Source organism: Balaenoptera physalus (assembly GCF_965194825.1).
Source record: "Balaenoptera physalus genome assembly, chromosome: 18".
NCBI classification, from domain to species: domain Eukaryota; kingdom Metazoa; phylum Chordata; class Mammalia; order Artiodactyla; family Balaenopteridae; genus Balaenoptera; species Balaenoptera physalus.
This window is the reverse complement of record NC_138899.1, coordinates 32379720-32399652: the sequence shown is the minus strand read 5'-3', so window position 1 is coordinate 32399652 and position 19933 is coordinate 32379720. Positions and strand designations below refer to the sequence as shown.

Below are 19933 nucleotides of genomic sequence, written 5' to 3'. Positions count from 1 at the left end.
GCACCCAACATAGGAGCACCTCAATACATAAGGCAAATACTAACAGCCATAAAAGGGGAAATCGACAGTAACACAATAATAGTGGGGGACTTTAACACCTCACTTACACCAATGGACAGATCATCCAAAATGAAAATAAATAAGGAAACAAAAGCTTTAAATGACACAATAGACCAGATAGATTTAATTGATATTTATAGGACATTCCATCCAAAAACAGCAGATTACACTTTCTTCCCAAGTGTGCACGGCACACTCTCCAGGATAGATCACATCTTGGGTCACAAATCAAGCCTCAGTAAATTTAAGAAAGTTGAAATCATATCAAGCATCTTTTCTGACCACAATGCTATGAGATTAGAAATGAATTACAGGGAAAAAAACGTAAAAAAAAAAACACATGGAGGCTAAACAATACTTTACTAAATAACCAAGAGATCACTGAAGAAATCAAAGAGGAAATCAAAATATACCTAGAGACAAATGACAATGAAAACACGACGATCCAAAACCTATGGGATGCAGCAAAAGCAGTTCTAAGAGGGAAGTTTATAGCTATACAAGCCTACCTAAAGAAACAAGAAAAATCTCAAGTAAACAATCTAACCTTACACCTAAAGGAACTAGAGAAAGAAGAACAAACAAAACCCAAAGTTAGCAGAAGGAAAGAAATCATAAAGATCAGAGCAGAAATAAATGAAATAGAAACAAAGAAAACAATAGCAAAGATCAATAAAACTAAAAGCTGGTTCTTTGAGAAGATAAACAAAATTGATAAGCCATTAGCCAGACTCATCAAGAAAAAGAGGGAGAGGACTCAAATCAATAAAATTAGAAACGAAAAAGGAGAAGTTACAACAGACACCGCAGAAATACAAAGCATCCTAAGAGACTACTACAAGCAACTCTATGCCAATAAAACGGACAACCTGGAAGAAATGGACAAATTCTTAGAAAGGTATAACCTTCCAAGACTGAACCAGGAAGAAACAGAAAATATGAACAGACCAATCACAAGTAATGAAATTGAAACTGTGATTAAAAATCTTACAACAAACAAAAGTCCAGGACCAGATGGCTTCACAGGTGAATTCTATCAAACATTTAGTGAAGAGCTAACACCCATCCTTCTCAAACTCTTCCAAAAAATTCCAGAGGAAGGAACACTCCCAAACTCATTCTATGAGGCCACCATCAGCCTGATACCAAAACCAGACAAAGATACTACTAAAAAAGAAAATTACAGACCAATATCACTGATGAATATAGATGCAAAAATCCTCAACAAAATACTAGCAAACAGAATCCAACAACACATTAAAAGGATCATACACCACGATCAAGTGGGATTTATCCCAGGGATGCAAGGATTCTTCAATATACGCAAATCAATCAATGTGATACACCATATTAACAAATTGAAGAATAAAAACCACATGATCATCTCAATAGATGCAGAAAAAGCTTTTGACAAAATTCAACACCCATTTATGATAAAAACTCTCCAGAAAGTGGGCATAGAGGGAACCTACCTCAACATAATAAAGGCCATATACGACAAACCCACAGCAAACATCATTCTCAATGGTGAAAAACTGAAAGCATTTTCTCTAAGATCAGGAATGAGACAAGGATGTCCACTCTCACCACTATTATTCAACATAGTTTTGGAAGTCCTAGCCATGGCAATCAGAGAAGAAAAAGAAATAAAAGGAATACAAATTGGAAAAGAAGAAGTAAAACTGTCACTGTTTGCAGATGACATGATACTATACATAGAGAATCCTAAAAATGCCACCAGAAAACTACTAGAGCTAATCAATGAATTTGGTAAAGTTGCAGGATACAAAATTAATGCACAGAAATCTCTTGCATTCCTATACACTAATGATGAAAAATCTGAAAAAGAAATTAAGGAAACACTCCCATTTACCACTGCAACAAAAAGAATAAAATACCTAGAAATAAACCTACCTAGGGAGACAAAAGACCTGTATGCAGAAAACTATAAGACACTGATGAAAGAAATTAAAGACGACACCAACAGATGGAGAGATATACCATGTTCTTGGATTGGAAGAATCAATATTGTGAAAATGACTATATTACCCAAAGCAATCTACAGATTCAATGCAATCCCTATCAAATTACCAATGGCATTTTTTACAGAACTAGAACAAATCATCTTAAAATTTGTATGGAGACACAAAAGACCCCAAATAGCCAAAGCAGTCTTGAGGGAAAAAAACAGAGCTGGAGGAATCAGACTCTCTGACTTCAGACTATACTACAAAGCTACAGTAATCAAGACAATATGGTACTGGCACAAAAACAGAAACATAGATCAATGGAACAAGATAGAAAGCCCAGAGATTAACCCACCTACCTATGGTCAACTAATCTATGACAAAGGAGGCAAAGATATACAATGGAGAAAAGACAGTCTCTTCAATAAGTGGTGCTGGGAAAACTGGACAGCTACATGTAAAAGAATGAAATTAGAGTACTCCCTAACACCATACACAAAAATAAACTCGAAATGGATTCGAGACCTAAATGTAAGACCAGACACTATAAAACTCTTAGAGGAAAACATAGGAAGAACACTCTTTGACATAAATCACAGCAAGATCTTTTTTGATGCACCTCCTGGAGTAATGGAAATAAAAAGAAAAATAAACAAATGGGAGCTAATGAAACTTCAAAGCTTTTGCACAGCAAAGGAAACCATAAACAAGACGAAAAGACAGCCCTCAGAATGGGAGAAAATATTTGCAAACGAATCAACGGACAAAGGATTAATCTCCAAAATATATAAACAGCTCATTCAGCTCAATATTAAAGAAACAAACAACTCACTCCAAAAATGGGCAGAAGACCTAAATAGACATTTCTCCAAAGAAGACATACAGATGGCCAAGAAGCACATGAAAAGATGCTCAACATCACTAATTATTAGAGAAATGCAAATCAAAACTACAATGAGGTATCACCTCACACCAGTTAGAATGGGCATCATCAGAAAATCTACAAACAACAAATGCTGGAGAGGGTGTGGAGAAAAGGGAACTCTCTTGCACTGTTGGTGGGAATGTAAATTGATACAGCCACTATGGAGAACAATATGGAGGTTCCTTAAAAAACTAAAAATAGAATTACCATATGATCCAGCAATCCCACTACTGGGCATATACACAGAGAAAACCGTAATTCAAAAACACACATGCAACCTAATGTTCATTGCAGCACTATTTACAATAGCCAGGTCATGGAAGCAACCTAAATGCCCATCAACAGATGAATGGATAAAGAAGTTGTGGTACATATGTAAAATGGAATATTACTCAGCCATAAAAAGGAACGAAATTGAGTCATTTGTAGAGATGTGGATGGATCTAGAGAGTGTCATGCTGAGTGAAGTAAGTCAGAAAGAGAAAAACAAATATCGTATATTAATGCATGTATGTGGAACCTAGAAAAATGGTACAGATGAACCGGTTTGCAGGGCAGAAGTTAGATAGAGATGTAGAGAACAAACGTATGGACACCAAGGGGGGAAAACCGCAGTGGGGTGGGGATGGTGGTGTGCTGAATTGGGCGTTTGGGATTGACATGTATACCCTGATGTGTTTAAAATTGATGACTGATTAAAAAAAAAAAGTAATTAAGATGATAAATAAATTTGTAAGGTACACTGTAATATGTATAAATGAGCCCTGAAAGGATATAATAAAGAACAGACAGAATCCTTCCTCCATCCCCCCTTCTTTCCTTTAAATCTTGCTAGAAAACAGAAAGCTCACTTGAAAGTTAAAAAAGTCAGTGGTGGGGACAGAACAGTAGGTGAATTTTCCATGAACATTTTCCTATTGAAAGAGTTCGTTTGGACACTAATAGGAGTCAAACATCTCCCAGGGTCTGTGCGGCTATTGTGCACAGCTGCTCTGTGTCAGGCTGAATGGGGGTGACAGTAAACACTATTTCCAGTGATTTCTTCAGGAATAGTGAATGGTCCTTAAACTCATTTGAGTTAGAATTCTGCAAATGTGTTATTCAACACTGTTTTCACTAGAAATAAGCTAAAAATAAAAAAAAGCATGCCCACTTTTATTTTTTTTTGTCTAACCCACAAATACACTTAGAGTCCTCAGTAGCAGAGTCTTTGAAAATGTATTTAAATATTTTTCAGAATAATCAGAAATTTTGACTCCATCATCAGATCACCTTTGATTTTTGTTTCTTATATTAATCCTGTGAAATAATAAAATGATAGGGAATGGTGTGGTATATGTCCTTACCAATAAGTCTTAGTAAGTGATTAAGTCGAGACATCAAGTTGCTAATGTATAGGGAAAAATCAAAGGACCTGAGTTGGGTAATGGGTAGCTTTAACACTACACTCACCTTGGGGTGTAGTTATTAACTTTTAGACTTTCAATTCTGAAGTGAAGGTCTCTATGTCCCATGAAAAACCTGTAAGCCACTTCCACCTTTTGACCATTTTTCAGCACAATCTGTCCTCTTTCAGTTCTTTATAAAACCTGAACTAAACTATGAAACCTCTGAAAAAGAAAAATGTTAACTGAAACTAATAGCAAGCCCTCCTATTCTTTTAAAGTGAAAGAGTCCCATAAAGATTAAAAAGAGAACATAACAGGGCTTCCCTGGTGGCGCAGTGGTTGAGAATCTGCCTGCCAATGCAGGGGACACGGGTTCGAGCCCTGGTCTGGGAAGATCCCACATGCCGCGGAGCAAATCGGCCCGTGAGCCACAACTACTGAGCCTGAGCGTCTGGAGCCTGTGCTCCACAACAAGAGGCTGTGACAGTGAGAGGCCCGTGCACCACGATGAAGAGTGGCCCCCACTCGCCGCAACTAGAGAAAGCCCTCGCACAGAAACGAAGACCCAACACACCCAAAAATAAATAAATAAATTAAAAAAAAAAAAGAGAGAACATACCAAAAAAAGAGGGTTTGTTAATTTTTGTTCGAAAACACTCTTTTTAACTCCTCATTTGGGGTTCATGTTAGAAACAGTTTTATATGCACACTGGCCCGTGTGTGTGTGTGTGTGTGTGTGTGTGTGTGTGTGTGTGTGTGTGTGTGTGTATTCACAGGCATTATTTAAATAGTATTCTAGTATTCTAATTAATGAATAGAAATGGGAAAATGAAAACTCTCATCAGGGTTTTTTTCTTGAAACAGTGAACAAACTGATTTATTATGAGAACTGCTGTCTCTTTCAATTTTGGTTAAAGAAAAGGATTAAGAGTCACTCAGTGCATTTCCATGACATTTACCCAGCAGAAGGCATAATAAAGTCTAAAGAAAACATCAGGTATTGAATGGATTCCCAAAACCCACGAAACAAAAATAACTTTTTCGGGTACCTCCCATTTCACCATCTGAAACGCTGAAAGGTAAATGTGTCCTGAGACAAAAGACAGGTGCCCTTTCATATTAAAATGACGTGTGAGTAACACCAGAAAAGGAATGTGCAGTTTGCAAAAGCTCCCGGTCAAACAAAACGCCCATGTCCTCACACCAGCTTCTCTCTATTATTTTCTCAAGCAACCGAAAAAAAAAAAAACACCTTTGGCAACAGGAAACATAGGCATTTTCTTCAGTTCAGAAGTGCATTTCTGAAATGTGTCCCTGTTTAACTTTTATAAAGTCAGGGGGACCCAGACACTGACAAATGAGCTTCATTACACTCAAGGCTCAACATATTTGCTGTGACAATCTGTTTCACTTGAGGAATGGTATTTGCATATGAGGGGAAAAAAAACCCCAGAATCAAGATTCCTATCTCGTTTTCTGGTTTCTGTTACATTAGTTCATAAAAGTTCACAGAATTTTAGATCTGGAAGGAAATTAGGTCCTTTGAAAATGAGGAAACAGAAACCTAGAGCTGAGATTACAAGGCCCTTTACTTGTCCAGGGGTAGACAAGGCTGCCTTCCTTCTTGCTGGTGGTAAGGGGGCAGAAGACAGCACAGGCTTTGAAATCAAGTGGAATGCACGGTCAAATGAGGCTCAGTCTCCAATCTGCGACTGGATCTCAGGCTAGAGAGTTAAGCTTTCTGAAACTCTGTTCCCTGTCTGTAAAATGGGAACACTGTCTCCACTGTGAAACTACGAAATACACATGCCATGTGCCTGGCAAATGATAGGTGCTCAATAAAGGATACTGAATTCTATAGTTATGAAATTCAAGGTCTTTCTGTTTCTGCTAAGAAATATAAATAACATAAAGTTAAAAATAAATCCCATTTGCTATTTTTAAGGAAGGAATTAAGATTTGCAGGTAAAATGGATGCCGATCCTGATTTTCTCTAACGTTTTAAGTATAAAACTCCTTTACAGGCCAAGTAGACCAATCTATTCTACAATCTGTTTGATCCGTTTGGTCTTGTCAATTCAATCAAACAAGTGATCAGTATGTTAGTATCTGCCCTATGGAACTGTCGGAACTGAATTAATTCTCTTTTTCATTACGTGTAAACAAGACCAAGTGGGTCTTTTTTTTCATGCAATTATATAATGGATTTCTTTGATGAAAATAATATTTGCTACAGCGTATAGCGTCTTCCATCTACCACACTTAGCTCTAAGAGTTTTATGGATCTGAACTCATTTAACTTCGACCCTAACTGTAGTTGCTGTAACCAACCCCACTTCACCCAGAGTTAGTATGTGGTGGATGGAGGGGGGATTTCAACCCAGGGAGCCTGACACCCAAGGTCACAATCCTAACCACTACCCTGCAATGCCTCTCAACACCTTAAATCACTGCTTTCATAAACCAGGATATCCAGTCAGAACTGGCCAAGCAGACTGAGAGAATATGAACTAGTACTTACAAGACAAACACTGTGTTAACCCAGAGGCCAGCCCCTCTCCTCTAGAAATCAAATGTAAATGAAGTTAAAAATACCCTATACTAAAAATGTACTTTACTGGAAGTAAATAGTTCAAGGTCTAAGGATAATACTCTACGTGGCTGAGTTTATATTTCTATGTAGGGACAACGTTTATCTTCCTGTTTCTGGTTACCTTTTCCTCAGTTTCTTTTGTAGACGCCTTCCTTTACCTGTCACATAAATCAGGGGTCCCCAACCCCCAACCAGTACTGGTCCGTGGCCTGTTAGGAACCGGGCCGCACAGCAGGAGGCGGGTGGTGGGAGAGCGAGCAAAGCTTCCTCTGTATTTAGAGCCGCTCCCCATCCCTCGCATTACTGCCTGAGCCCCGCCTCCTGTCGGCATTATGGTCAGTTGCATAATTATTTCATTATATATTACAATGTAATAATAATAGAAATAAAGTGCACAATAAGTGTAATGCGCTTGAATCATCCCCAAACCATCCCCCGCCCTGGTCCGTGGAAAAATTATCTTCCACGAAACCAGTCCCTGGTGCCAAGAAGGCTGGGGACCGCTGACATAAATGTTTACTGCGATTTGGGCTTTGACATCTTCTCACTTGCATAGGTTCTCCTTGGTTTCCACAGCTTCTACCACAACTTATAAGGGAACGATTCCCAAGTGTCTACACCTCAGTCTCTCTCCCAAGCACCATGGAAGGGGAGACAACATTTCCAGTTGGCAGCCCGAAAGCAACCCCACGTGACCAAAACGTTATTCAGCATCTACCACTTAGACGAGACATGTTCCTCCTTCTATTTTGACATCTGGAAAAAAGACAAGCCCATCTACTCAGGTATCAAGTCATACATTTCTCCAGTTGGCGAGATTTCTTGGACTCTTTCCTATCGGTTATTCTCTACCTGCCCCAACCCGATTATTACGTTTGCCAGTTCTGCCTTCTAAATGTCCTCTCCAGTTCATCTCCATGAAGATGGTCTACCTCTTTTTAGAGTTTCACCACCTTTCACCAGTACCAACTTCTACTGCTCTATTTCCCTGTCTTATGTCCTGCTACCTCCAGTTTAATTATTAATGCTCCTGGTCCTTGTCTTCTCACTGGCTTTCTAACAAAGCAAAACTTTAGTCGACTTTCAAAAAAGACTGGAATTCCCTGGTGGTCCAGTGGTTAGGACTCCATGCTTCCACTGCAGGGGGCCCAGGTTTGATCCCCGGTCAGGGAACTAAGATCCCGCAAGTCACACAGCATGGCCCAAAAGAACCCCCCAAAAACCAAAAAACAAACAAAAAGAGATCCTCTCTGCCCACTGTGCTGCTGCAACAAGAAAACGTCCAAGTGTTCCAGGGTCACGGAGGAAAAAATTCTACCTGCCTAGGGAAGGAGGGTGGTCAGAGAGCTTCACAGACAAGGTGACACTGAGGCAGTTTCCAAAAATAAATAGGAGTTTACCAACTCAAGAAGGAAAAATGGAGGTGCCCAGGCAGGCCATTTCAGGTAAGGGCAAGAACGTACCAATGAGCTCCATACAGCTGGGCATGTTTGGAAGTTGGTTCATTTGTGTGGGTGGGGAATGGGGGAAATTGGGATGGGGTCAGCAAATGAGGTTTGACGGATGAACAGGAGTCAGATGAGAAGGGTCTTGCACGCCCAGCTTAGAAAGGTGTCCCCAAATTCCCTGGCCATAACAGACAACTCCCATGGTGTTCTTTTGTTATTCTGCTTGTATCTTTATTATAAGACTTTGTATACTTGGCCTTCGTTGTGACTGTTCAATGGATCTTACCTAGTATACTTATGGACAAGTTCACTGAAGATGGGAGTTCTGCCTCTTTCTGCCTTTTTCAAGAAAAATCTATAGTGCCTTAGACATGGAAAATGCTCAATAAATATCTGTCTTGTTGAATTTGTCTATGAATAGGTCCTTTCAAATAAAAGACTACGCTTTACTAAGTATTTAAAATACGTTCCTGAAAAGATTATTTATACTATCATTATAAAAATGATGACAAAGGGCTGATTAAATAATACTTTTACTCCAACTTTTTTCTGCATTATATAAATATTAAATTAGTTGAGTCTGAAGTAAAGAGATAATATAATTACAGCTGATTGTGATGAGGATATATTAAATTATCCAAACTTTTTTGCCTTGAATCTACTGCTCATATTAATAATATATGTCCACGTCAATATCCAGACATACACAATTTCAATTCAACAAATAATGATTGGGTCCTTACAATGTGTTAGTCACTGTATTCACTGGGGATATAAAAATGAGGCCCCCTGTGGTAATTATGCAACAACTTGCTATATTTATGTTCAAAGTTAAAAAAATACAAAACCTGAGATACATAGAGTTAAGTAGCTTGTCTAAGCGCACAAGCCAGTTAGGGGCCAAAGACAAATTTCTGTGGCCTGACTTCAAATTTAGTGCTTTTTCTATGATACCTTCCTATTTCTTCGCAGTTACCAGTATGGACTGTATCTGTGAGCTCTCTGGCCAAGATCCGCAAAGAGCTTATTTGCAGAGGATTTTTACCTGAAAAACGTCAGTTTGTTCTTAAGTGATTCATTATCCTGGCATCACTAAGCCCTATGCTTTATCTAACAATGAATCTAGACAGAGGGTCTGACGTGGAGCTTTATAAGGAATGAGTTACTTAATTAATGAAGATAGACGTGAACGTATAAGCAGCACCCCATCGCCTGAAGGTAAGATCTAGCAACCCCAAGAATTGTGAACAAAAGGCCACCAAAATGCACAGCTGTCACATTGCTCATGATTTTCTTTGTAGGATATCATCAAATCATTTCAGAATCTCATCCAATAAAATAAGATGTCAAATTAGAAGCAAGAAATATAGGAATAGCAATGAGAAGTAATGAGACAAGAAAGAAAGTGAAAAAGCATGGAATCCACAAGCATTTTGGACTGGGGTGTGTGTGTGTGCGTGCGCGGGCGCACGCACAGTCATTATCTGATGTTAATTATAGCTCATGATATTAGTTACAAAGTCTTCATTCCTCAAGGGAAGGGCTAAATAATACATCATTTCTTTCATTTGTAAAGGTAGGGAAGGACATATTTTAGAGACGTTTAAATCAAAATTGGTTAAAATTTTTAAAGCATCCATATGAGTTAACTTCCTAGATGTGCAAAATTCAGATATGAATTATTTTTGCTAAAGCCAGACAGATAAGAAATGTGGCTGCTCTATATTTACTAATTTTTAAAACTTTGGTGTATCGTTTTCATATGAATTCAAATGAATATTAGACAAGATTGGCTAAATGCGCCTCAGATTTATTAGAGAGCAGGATACCAAGTTGAAATTTTCAAATTCAGATTCATCTGAGACAACATTTTTATAGGTCAAAACTACTTTTTTTAAAATCTGGTTTTAAATCTTTATCTTGCCGTTTCCTTGTTCATCATTAAATTATAATATTCTGCAGAGCAGTGATCATCACGCCGTGTCAAACGTACCACTAGAGAGTTCTAGCTGACTCTTCCTTGGACCCTCTTAGACTAGACCCAACATCTGGTTGTAGTGCGCCATCTAGTGGTTGTAAGAATCACTGGTGCCTGAGTGTTATTTGCTTGAACTGCATTTTAGAAAACACAATGGCATACATTTTTAGAAAGTAATAAGAATTCTAAACAGCAATACCAAACTCATAAAACCATTTTTTTCTAAAATTCATGTTTAGATCACTTAATAAGTAATGAAATTCTTAAAGTGAGGGAAACTCATTGTATTCATACATAGTAGTTATGTTTAGCAGAGATTTAAATGACCTTTAATTTCAATACACTGCATATTCATTTAAATACACTGCACACTGTTTCATGCAGAGGAAACACACAATTTAGACCAGTGAGTAGGAATAACGTACCTGCTGACAAAAGGGGTGATGCAATGACCGAGATATATTTTTTTCCTTCTATTGAACGTGCCTTAAACAACTTACCACAGACAGGCGTTAGTAGGCATTTAAAAAGATTTGGTCAAACCTTTATGTTATTATCTAAACTGCACATTTATGAAACGATATTTAATTATTTTTAAAAGGTACTCTTCAGCATGTCTTTTTTTTTTTGTACTCTAAATTCCTTGTTAATACATAGAAAATGATCCTCTTTCACTCTCCTACAAATATGTTTAATTTACTGTACGTATAAGTCCTAAACAGATGACTGATCATGTACTAATAAAGCACAAAAGATCAAGTGTTAAAGGTAGAATTAACGTGACTTTCTCAAAGAAAGTGTCTGTTGCCCCTTGCTCACCTCCCATCGCGTGTGTAGTTCTCATAAGTCATCTGTTATAATCCCAAACTTCACATTCATTATTACTGGTCACACACAAATAACTTACTCAATATGCCTGAAGCAAAGGTAAGGCTAAGAAGATATTTATTAAAATCAAAGCAAGTCAACCTGAATCCCTATAGAACTAGTGTTGATTTTACTTTGAACCCGAAGTTATGAAATCTTGCATGTAATTATAAATCAGAAACCAGTATGGGCTCACTTTGAACCAGTGGCAGCAAATCAAGCAAATTTCATTCTTTCTTTTTAAAAGTACTCTTATTTGACTGGTAGTTTAGGAGACTCTGCCTTGAGCAGAGTAAGTGTTTCTCTGCTAAGTGGATGGATGAAGTTGGCATATCTGGGTTTGGAGCAGGAATTTCACAAGGACTTTTGGATGCAGCTGTGAGATCAAGAAACATGGATTGGAGTAGGACAACTAAATGGATTCTTAGCTATAAGTTAATAAATTAAGACCCACTTGGATGGAAGTCTCCAACATCACATCTCAGGGCTTTTTCCTTGAACCTGTTCTACTCAGTACTTGGAAAAATGGAGAAGCTGAAGGAGAAAGCTAAAAAAGTAAAAGCAAGGTGGGCAGGGAGAGCTCCAAAATCTTTCCAATTTATTAGAATAATGAGCCCAAGTTAATAAAATGGATGCAGTATAATTATTTCTCAGACTTGAAAGGGTATGTGCAGCCCTCATAGTAATGACTCTGTCCTGTATCTCTCACAAGAGGTCATCCAGCCTGGGGCAAAACACCTCAGTGACAGGAAACCCACTATTCCCAAGGGAGCCGTCATCTGAGGGACAGGTTCAATGACAAATACAACACTGCACGTTTAAGTTGAAAAGAAATCCGTTATAGGTACAGGGTGTGGGAAGATCCAGTTTTCAGCAGTTTTTGATTTAGATGACTTAACAGAGTCAACTGCTAAAAGACTTAACACTATCTTTACATCTATTAAGAGACGTCCATTAACAAGAGCTCTTCCCTCAATTTGTGGCGTGAAAACTTTAAAAGATACTGTGATATGTTGGCATATACCTAGGAAAACGTGGCTGAGAGAACCGCAGGTGTCTGGCTGGGAGAGATGAAGACACGAGTGGTCCATGACAGTGCTGAGAGGAGCACCAGGGTCCCGGAAGTGAAATTTACACTGTGATGGCTGGAGCGATTCCCTTGGACAACGAAACAACGGGAACCAAACAACGCCATACGAGACAATTCAATGCTGTAAGAGACGAGGACTCTGCCCTCAGAAATGTCACCCAACTTGTCTTGCACAAGAAAAAGCTCTCTGTCACGCGAGGCATTTAAGGAGAGATGGGAAATAAGACTTGACCGGGAGTCACACTCATACCAAGGAGATAATGACACTGGTTATTGTGTGGATCAAATGAAAGAAAAAATATGCTAAGTGTGCAGAATACTGCATAGTATAGGGACTGGTTCTCTGTGAAAGGTGACACCCAAGGATCCCTCTAACTAGGAAATGAACTAGACTTGGTGACATATAAGGTCCATTCGGACCCTAGGAGTCGATGATTTCATCTTATTAATAAGCCAAACTAATTACTTCTGCTTCAGCACTAAAGGTTTATATTGCTTTGAATTATAATGCACACATCACGTCTCCCCCACTTTCACAATCTATATTAAAACCTATAAGATGCAATCCTATCATGCCATAACATTAAATCCTTTAATAGTACGTCATTAAACCTTTTCCTCTCTTTCACTGTTCATCACTTGCATAAATGAAATAGAGGGTGCCTGTGTGAAATGGGGATAATATGTATTTTGGAAAGTTCAAGGAAAATAGGAGTAACTCAAAATATATGAGGATTCACTGAAGAAAGGTCATTCTTTTTTTTCTTTAACTGAAATGCTCCCATTAGAAGTCAGTAATACGAGCTGATCATACTTACTCCTCTGATTTGTATTCACTGTCTACTGATAGGATGAAACATGCTTATTCAACTTTCATGCCTTTATACGCATTCTTGGCCTTAATGAGAAAATCGAAGACACACTATTCTATATAAGATAGATAACCAACAAGGACCTACTATATAGCAAGGGAATTATACTCAATATTTTGTAATAACCTTTAAGGGAAAAAAATCTGAAAAAAAAAAAAAGATATATGTGTATGTAAAACGGAATCACCTTGCTGTACACCTGAAACTAACACAACATTGTAAATCAACTAACTTCAATAAAAACTTAACTTAAATATTACATGGCTTAATTTTTCAGATCCCCAAAAAAAAAGAAAGAAAGAAAATTGATTCAAAAATAGTGCCGAAGAAATAGATGAAAACCTCTCCTGGGAAAGCTCTGGATCAATGGAGAGGAAAGAATCTGGAATTAAGTAGAAAAGGGATAAGGAGTGGGAACAGGGAGGAAAGATGGAAGTGACAGTTTGCACACTGCGTTGAATTACCTTAGAAATAGTAATAGTATTAATGTATTAGATAAGCAGAAGTAAACTCCAGATTCTATAAAGCTTTTCTGACTTCAGGCAAGCATCCTGTGCTATAACTTCATCACACACACAAAAGGATGTCCCATCTTAACGATCAGAGTCATGAAAGTCTCTGTAAAGCAGCTTTCAAATAATCTGATATAAGAACATGACTCAATAAATGGCAAAGAATGACGATTTAAATGATTTTGCTACCTCAGCTGAGAAACAGTTTGTACAGTGTGGTTATCTTAATGTATCTGAGATGGGAGCACGATTTACGCAGCCCCACAGGAGCCTGTTACACGTGAAGCTCCCAGAGAGAGGCAGGTACTGGAGGCCGATTCCTGTCGAGGATAGTTACTGGCTCTATAGCACGTTGCTACCAGGAATGCGTGTGAATGAATTTCTCTCTTCTCTCTGTTTCTTTGAGGTTCACACATTCCAGTCACCAGTCACTTTTCTGACCAAAAGGTTCTGTAATTGGGGGTCCCTCCTTCCACCTTTGGACTCTTCCCAGAGCCTCCCATTGATGGTACCCAATGGGATCCAGAAGCCAAGGAAGCCAGGGGATGCCAGGTGAGGGACACACAGGGTAGAGGATGCATGGGGTGGGTACGGAGCTAAGTGAAGAGTCACTGGCTTCTCTCCTGGGTAGATGCATGGGTGAATGGATGGTGACAAAGTCAGTGAATCACTTGTGATCTCAATTTCCTTCGTTGCAAACTGTGAATACGAAAAATCCTCTCCTTATACAAAAAAATACCAGTGAGAATCAAATGGAATCATGTGGAAGTATTGTTTTAAACTTCTCACAGTGTTATGTATATGTCAATCTTATTTCATTTTTTTTGGGGGGGGGTTATCTGTTTGGTTATTTGGGGGATGAGATCAAGGGGAGAGAAACATGATCTAAGTGGCGGTGAAAACGATAACTTTAAGAGAATGATTTTGTTCAGCTTGTTTGGTATGTTATGTGGACATTTTAAAACCTAATAACTAGACAACAATTAAGCGGCAACGCTGATTATGAAAAAGGCTAGACCACTGTGTTCATACTATTATTTTAAAAGTCCTTACGACACAGAAGAAATACTTCTTTGCTTGCTAAACTTCACGAAGACTTAGGCCTTTTTTCAACTGAGAGAGGGAATGTACTCCACTCAGAAAGGAACATAGGATGCACATATGCTGGGTGAGCACAGAACATTCCAGCACACTCATGGCTCAAAAGCCAAGCAGCTGGCCCTTTCTGGACTCTCAGTGACCCTCAGGTGAGAAGCCCTGCAGGGCTGTACCTGTATGTGTCCTTCGATGAGCCTTCAGGTGAGAACTTTTTGTGTACACTTTGTTGCATCCCTCAAAATCACATCTGTGGATACGCCGTTTTCTGGAGTCTGGGGATTCAGACCTTCTCTGGCGTCTTGTGCTCTCAATACTAAATGGTGAGATTGAACTGGAAAAAGAAAAAGTAGATTTAAATGGTGAGCAATACAGCACTCTGTTTGGTTCCAGTGCCATGAGACCTGAGGCTCATAGACTGCAGCTTCATACAGACTGAAGGTCCCATGTCCACATTTCCCTCTGTCACCTTCTGGGACACATTTCATCTCTTAATCTTGAAGGCAGGCAGCTAGACCTATTTTTGATGAAACACTCTTAGGGAGAGAAAGACATGCTTAAAATAACAACAAAATGACAAAAACAAAAACTAAATGAAAGCAGTGGTGAGTGAGTAGATCCCCATCATCAAAAGAAATAATCTGGCGGTGTTAAAACTATCCCTCAAAGTTTTGAACTTGTGAAGACACTTACAGAGAATATTTTAGGAAGACCTGCCATAGACAAATGACAAAATGAATGCATTTAATAAGTAACATGAGGGTCTGAATTGCATGTGATAACATATAAAATCGTGTAAAATCACAACGTAATTTCAAAACAAGTAAGGTCGGGTTGAAAGAAATGACATCAGTACATCAATAACATGACTCATGACAAGCTTTTTCAGTTCTGTAAAATGCACCTGACATTTGACTTTTCTCGTTGGTGGTTTTTCACGGTGAGGAATAAAGTTCACTGTATTGAAAGATTAGCTGTACCACATTATGAAAAAAAGTTTTAACTATGAAATTTGGCCCTGACTTGTACATTGTTTAACCTTAATGCCACAGTAGAAAAACAGGATTAGTTTGTAATGTCAGGTAACTGATTAACATGTACTTCTTCCAACCTTAATCTCTTTTGATTGAGATAGAAATGAAGAACATGACTCATCTTCTTTAGTTATTCATGAAGTTCTTGAAAATTACAGTGAAATACACTAAAAAAAAGAAATCACCCATATTCCTACTATAAAAAATTTACCACTATTAATACTTTGACATTACTTTTTTCCAGGTTTTCCATGCTTTGATGCTTTTTAAAATTCTTTTCTATTAATAAATCAATCCTTGAAAAACCTGAACACAACAGATAAAGATACCCCTCCCTCCTTCTATCATTATCCTGGTCCCTTCTCCTCCCAGGGAAAACCTCTATCATCAGCTTTCTTTAAATTCTTCCAATTCTTTTAAATCATGCACACTGATATATATCTGCATTCATGGAAACTCATTATACTGTTTGGTGTCTTTTAAGAGACATATAAATAATATGCTGTTCACATCATTCTGCAAATTGTTCTACACTTGACTTTTGTTCACTTGACACCGAGGATCTGAGATCTGTTCATATTGATACACTGTATTGTTTATTTGAAATGCTATATACCACAGTTCATTGATTCTAAGATGAATATTTTAATATTTTAATGTCTCTAAAAGCAGGATGCTTCTGACATTTGACAGCTTGTCATAGTTTGACATATTTTTTTTTCTTTCTTAGTGGTATATAAAGTAATGGTGTATTTTACAATAGATGGTGTTTTAACCTAGATCAGGAGTTGGTAAATTGTTTCTGTAAAGGGCTAGATAGTGAATATTTTATTTTGACTGAGAGTCATACAGTCTATGTTGTAACAAATCAACCCTGCAATTGTAGCATGAAAGTAGCTATAGATAAATATATAAACAAATGAGTATGGCTATGTTCCGATAAAACTTTATTTACAAAACAAATAGTGGGCTGTAATTGATCCATGGGCTGTAGTTGGTTGATACTTGACTCAGATGAAATACGGGAGTAGTCCAAAGAATATCATCCCAGCATTTTAAAATCCATTTCCTAGGTGATGGACATATAAATTATTTCTAATATGTCACTATAACATTGCTCCAGTGAACTTGTTTTGAATGTCTCCTTCCATGTACGTGCCTTTTAGGTTTTCAGTGCACCTTTTCACTTGTACAAATAACAGATTCAGTAGCCAAAGCTTCATATTATTAGATAAGATCAAATATAAATGATGTTTATCTACTAGTATCTTAAACAGTTTTGTGCAAGGTTTCTAGTAGTTGAAGGAGAGAACATATGGGACGGCTAAGCCACTTTTTCAGCCTTCTTATCACTCAATACGGATTTGTGGTTTTCCACACCATTGACTCAGTTGTAGGGATTGGAGCCTATTGTGAAAAGAGTCAAAATAGTGTGACAGGTTTGCCCATGAGAGAACAGCTTTAGTCACTCCTAACAAGGTATGTTCTGGCATAGGCTGTGATTTTTGCAAATAATTAAGACTGTGTGTGTGTGATAATAGGGCAACAGTAATTCACTTCTTGAATATCTAGTCATAAAAACAAATATGGATCTTGTCACTGGGGGCCCTCAAAAATAGAAACTTTCACGTTGTGGTATGTTTGACATCTTTTAAATTGAGACTATGATATGGCATTTGTTTCCTTCAAATTATAACTTAAAGTCTATAATAAGAACCCTTTGTTTTGTACAATAATTTCTACACACTAATATGCAGAAGTCTAAATGTAACTAAGCATAATCACACACACATATTGTTTGCCCATAGTTGACTTTAGCTATTTATCTTGCTATGTATACATGTATACAGAGAAAAGTGAAAAATAAATCTGAAATAAAAAACTAAGTAACTACTAAGTAGGTCTTTAAGGGACTGAAGTAATGCTGCTATATAGTCAATCAACTACTGAACTATATGGCAGGCAGAGAAGGGAAAGCAAGGGCTATAGAATGGTATAAAATTACTGCACTCAGATTTCTGAATTTACATTAAATGAAGACAGGTTAGGTGGATGGCCTTAACGTTCTACAAAACTTCATACCCTGGTTTTCCTCATTTTAAAGTGAAATGTTTTAGGACATTATGAAGAACAACCACCTAAAGGTATTCGTGTAAAGATGATGATGATGATAAAAATAATTTTTAAAAAGGTATGTGCAATGAATAGCTGGACCCAGCAAAAACTAGCTTTAAAATGATATTCAGTGGGTAAAATTTTCCCTGGTTCCCCTTTTTAAATGGTACAGACATCCTCAGAAGACATCAAAGAACCTTAGGCTAGCCTGTACCTTTCAGAACTTATTTGATCTCTTTGTGGAAAGGCAGGAAGGTAAGTGGGGCTGAAGTGAAAAGGAATAAAAAGTGCAGAAGAGCTTAAAGAACACAAGAAGAGGAGAGGACAACCCAACTCCACAGAGGACTGCTGCTGTACTGGGGCCCACGGCATGATCCTACAGTTAGGGGGCACTGCAGGTGGAAGACAACTGTGGGTTGGGTGTTTGGCCACGCCAAGTCCATGGCAGGAAATCTGATAGTCACGGTGCTGGTACCAAGTATTTTTGTGTCTCTGGAGCCTAGAACATTGTGGGCATATAAGAAATGTTTGCTAAATAGAATGAATGAACAGATGGATGAATGGAAGAGTGTATTAAGTCAGGTATACCTAATTTTTAATTTAATATAATCAACTAATTAATGAATCTTTAATTGGTTAATTAATCCTTACCAGGATCCTTTGACTGCAAATCTTCCAATAATGGTCACTCAATTCCCACTCTTACTCTCATTTCCCTAAATTTCATGTTTTAAATGCTAGAGTATACAAAGTGGTTACTGAATATCTGGGATTCTGGGTAACCATTAAAACCACATGTACAGGGCTTCCCTGGTGGCACAGTGGTTAAGAATCCGCCTGCCAATGCAGGGGACACGGGTTCGAGCCCTGGTCCAGGAAGATTCCACATGCCGCGGAGCAACTAAGCCCGTGTGCCGCAACTACTGAAGGCCGCGCACCTAGAGCCCGCAAGCCACAACTACTGAGCCCGTGCGCCACAACTACTGAAGCCTGCGCGCCTAGAGCCCGTGCTCCGCAACAAGAGAAGCCACTGCAATGAGAAGCCCGTGCACCGCAACGAAGAGTAGCCCCTGCTCGCTGCAACTAGAGAAAGCCCGCTTGCAGCAATGAAGACCCAACGCAGCCAAAAACAAATAAATTTATAAAAAAAAAAAAAAGTTTAAAAAAATAAAAAACCACATGTACATATCAGTGTCTTGGTTCTTTGCTCTAAGTTCAAGAGAATGGCATTCTAAAGCATGGCTTACAATTAAAATTCTCAGTGGGAGACTGCTGAGATCCCTCTGAACACGTACAAGATGCTGGTGAATGAAAGAAAAAGCTTCCCTTTGATCCGAGGTAAGCATCTAGGTGAGCGCGAAAGGGTGAAGGAATGATTCTAACTCATCCTGTCCCGTCTCACTCTGGGGTTCAAAAGCACGGTATTTGGTAACAGAACAGCTATAATGACATGTTGGGTGTTTCTATTCTGCCCTTCCTATGCTTTCTGAAAGCCATGTGCCCTTTGTTTCCAAAGTACTTCAGGTGTCCTCAAATGCACACACACTGACTTGTGTGCTTCAAAAGTTGGCCTTGTTCTGAAGAATGGAAATCCGCGAGAAACTACTGCCTACGCCAGCAGAGGATTCTTCCAATAATCCTTGGTAATAAGCCCGGTACGATGAAAATGGTCAGGGTAAAAGAGTTGCTAGTGTGTTCCCAGACACTGCACTAATAAACATATCCGTGCAGTTCAAAAGAACAATAACTAAAGGCCCACTCCCTTCCCCAGAAGGTTCCACCATTTAGAAAAGTGAATGAATGCCCGAGGGGGCCTCACAGGCACTGCGTTGTAATAATTAGACGTAGAGAAAACAAATGAGTGCATCACTCCTTCAGTTACACAATAGTCCCACTTGGAATGGCAAGTTAAATTAGAATTAAACCCAGAGAGGCTCGAAAAGTCATATCCAGGAACAGCTCTATTTAAATAGAAGGCACCACACCGCT

General features: G+C 38.4%; 1 protein-coding gene across 7 annotated transcripts in view; it reads right to left on the bottom strand.

Moving 5' to 3' along the window:
* KLF12 (KLF transcription factor 12) overlaps positions 1-19933 on the bottom strand; it is a 462496-nt gene that overhangs the window by 15988 nt on the left and 426575 nt on the right. For 6 of the 7 annotated variants that reach the window (XM_082434879.1, XM_082434877.1, XM_082434875.1 and 3 more), the window contains one exon: positions 14972-15129. In XM_082434879.1, coding sequence (XP_082291005.1) covers positions 14972-15129 — 158 coding nt within the window. Of the gene's footprint in view, positions 1-8021; positions 10494-14971; positions 15130-19933 lie in introns of those variants that run through there. The other variant, XM_082434881.1, reaches the window with a different exon arrangement.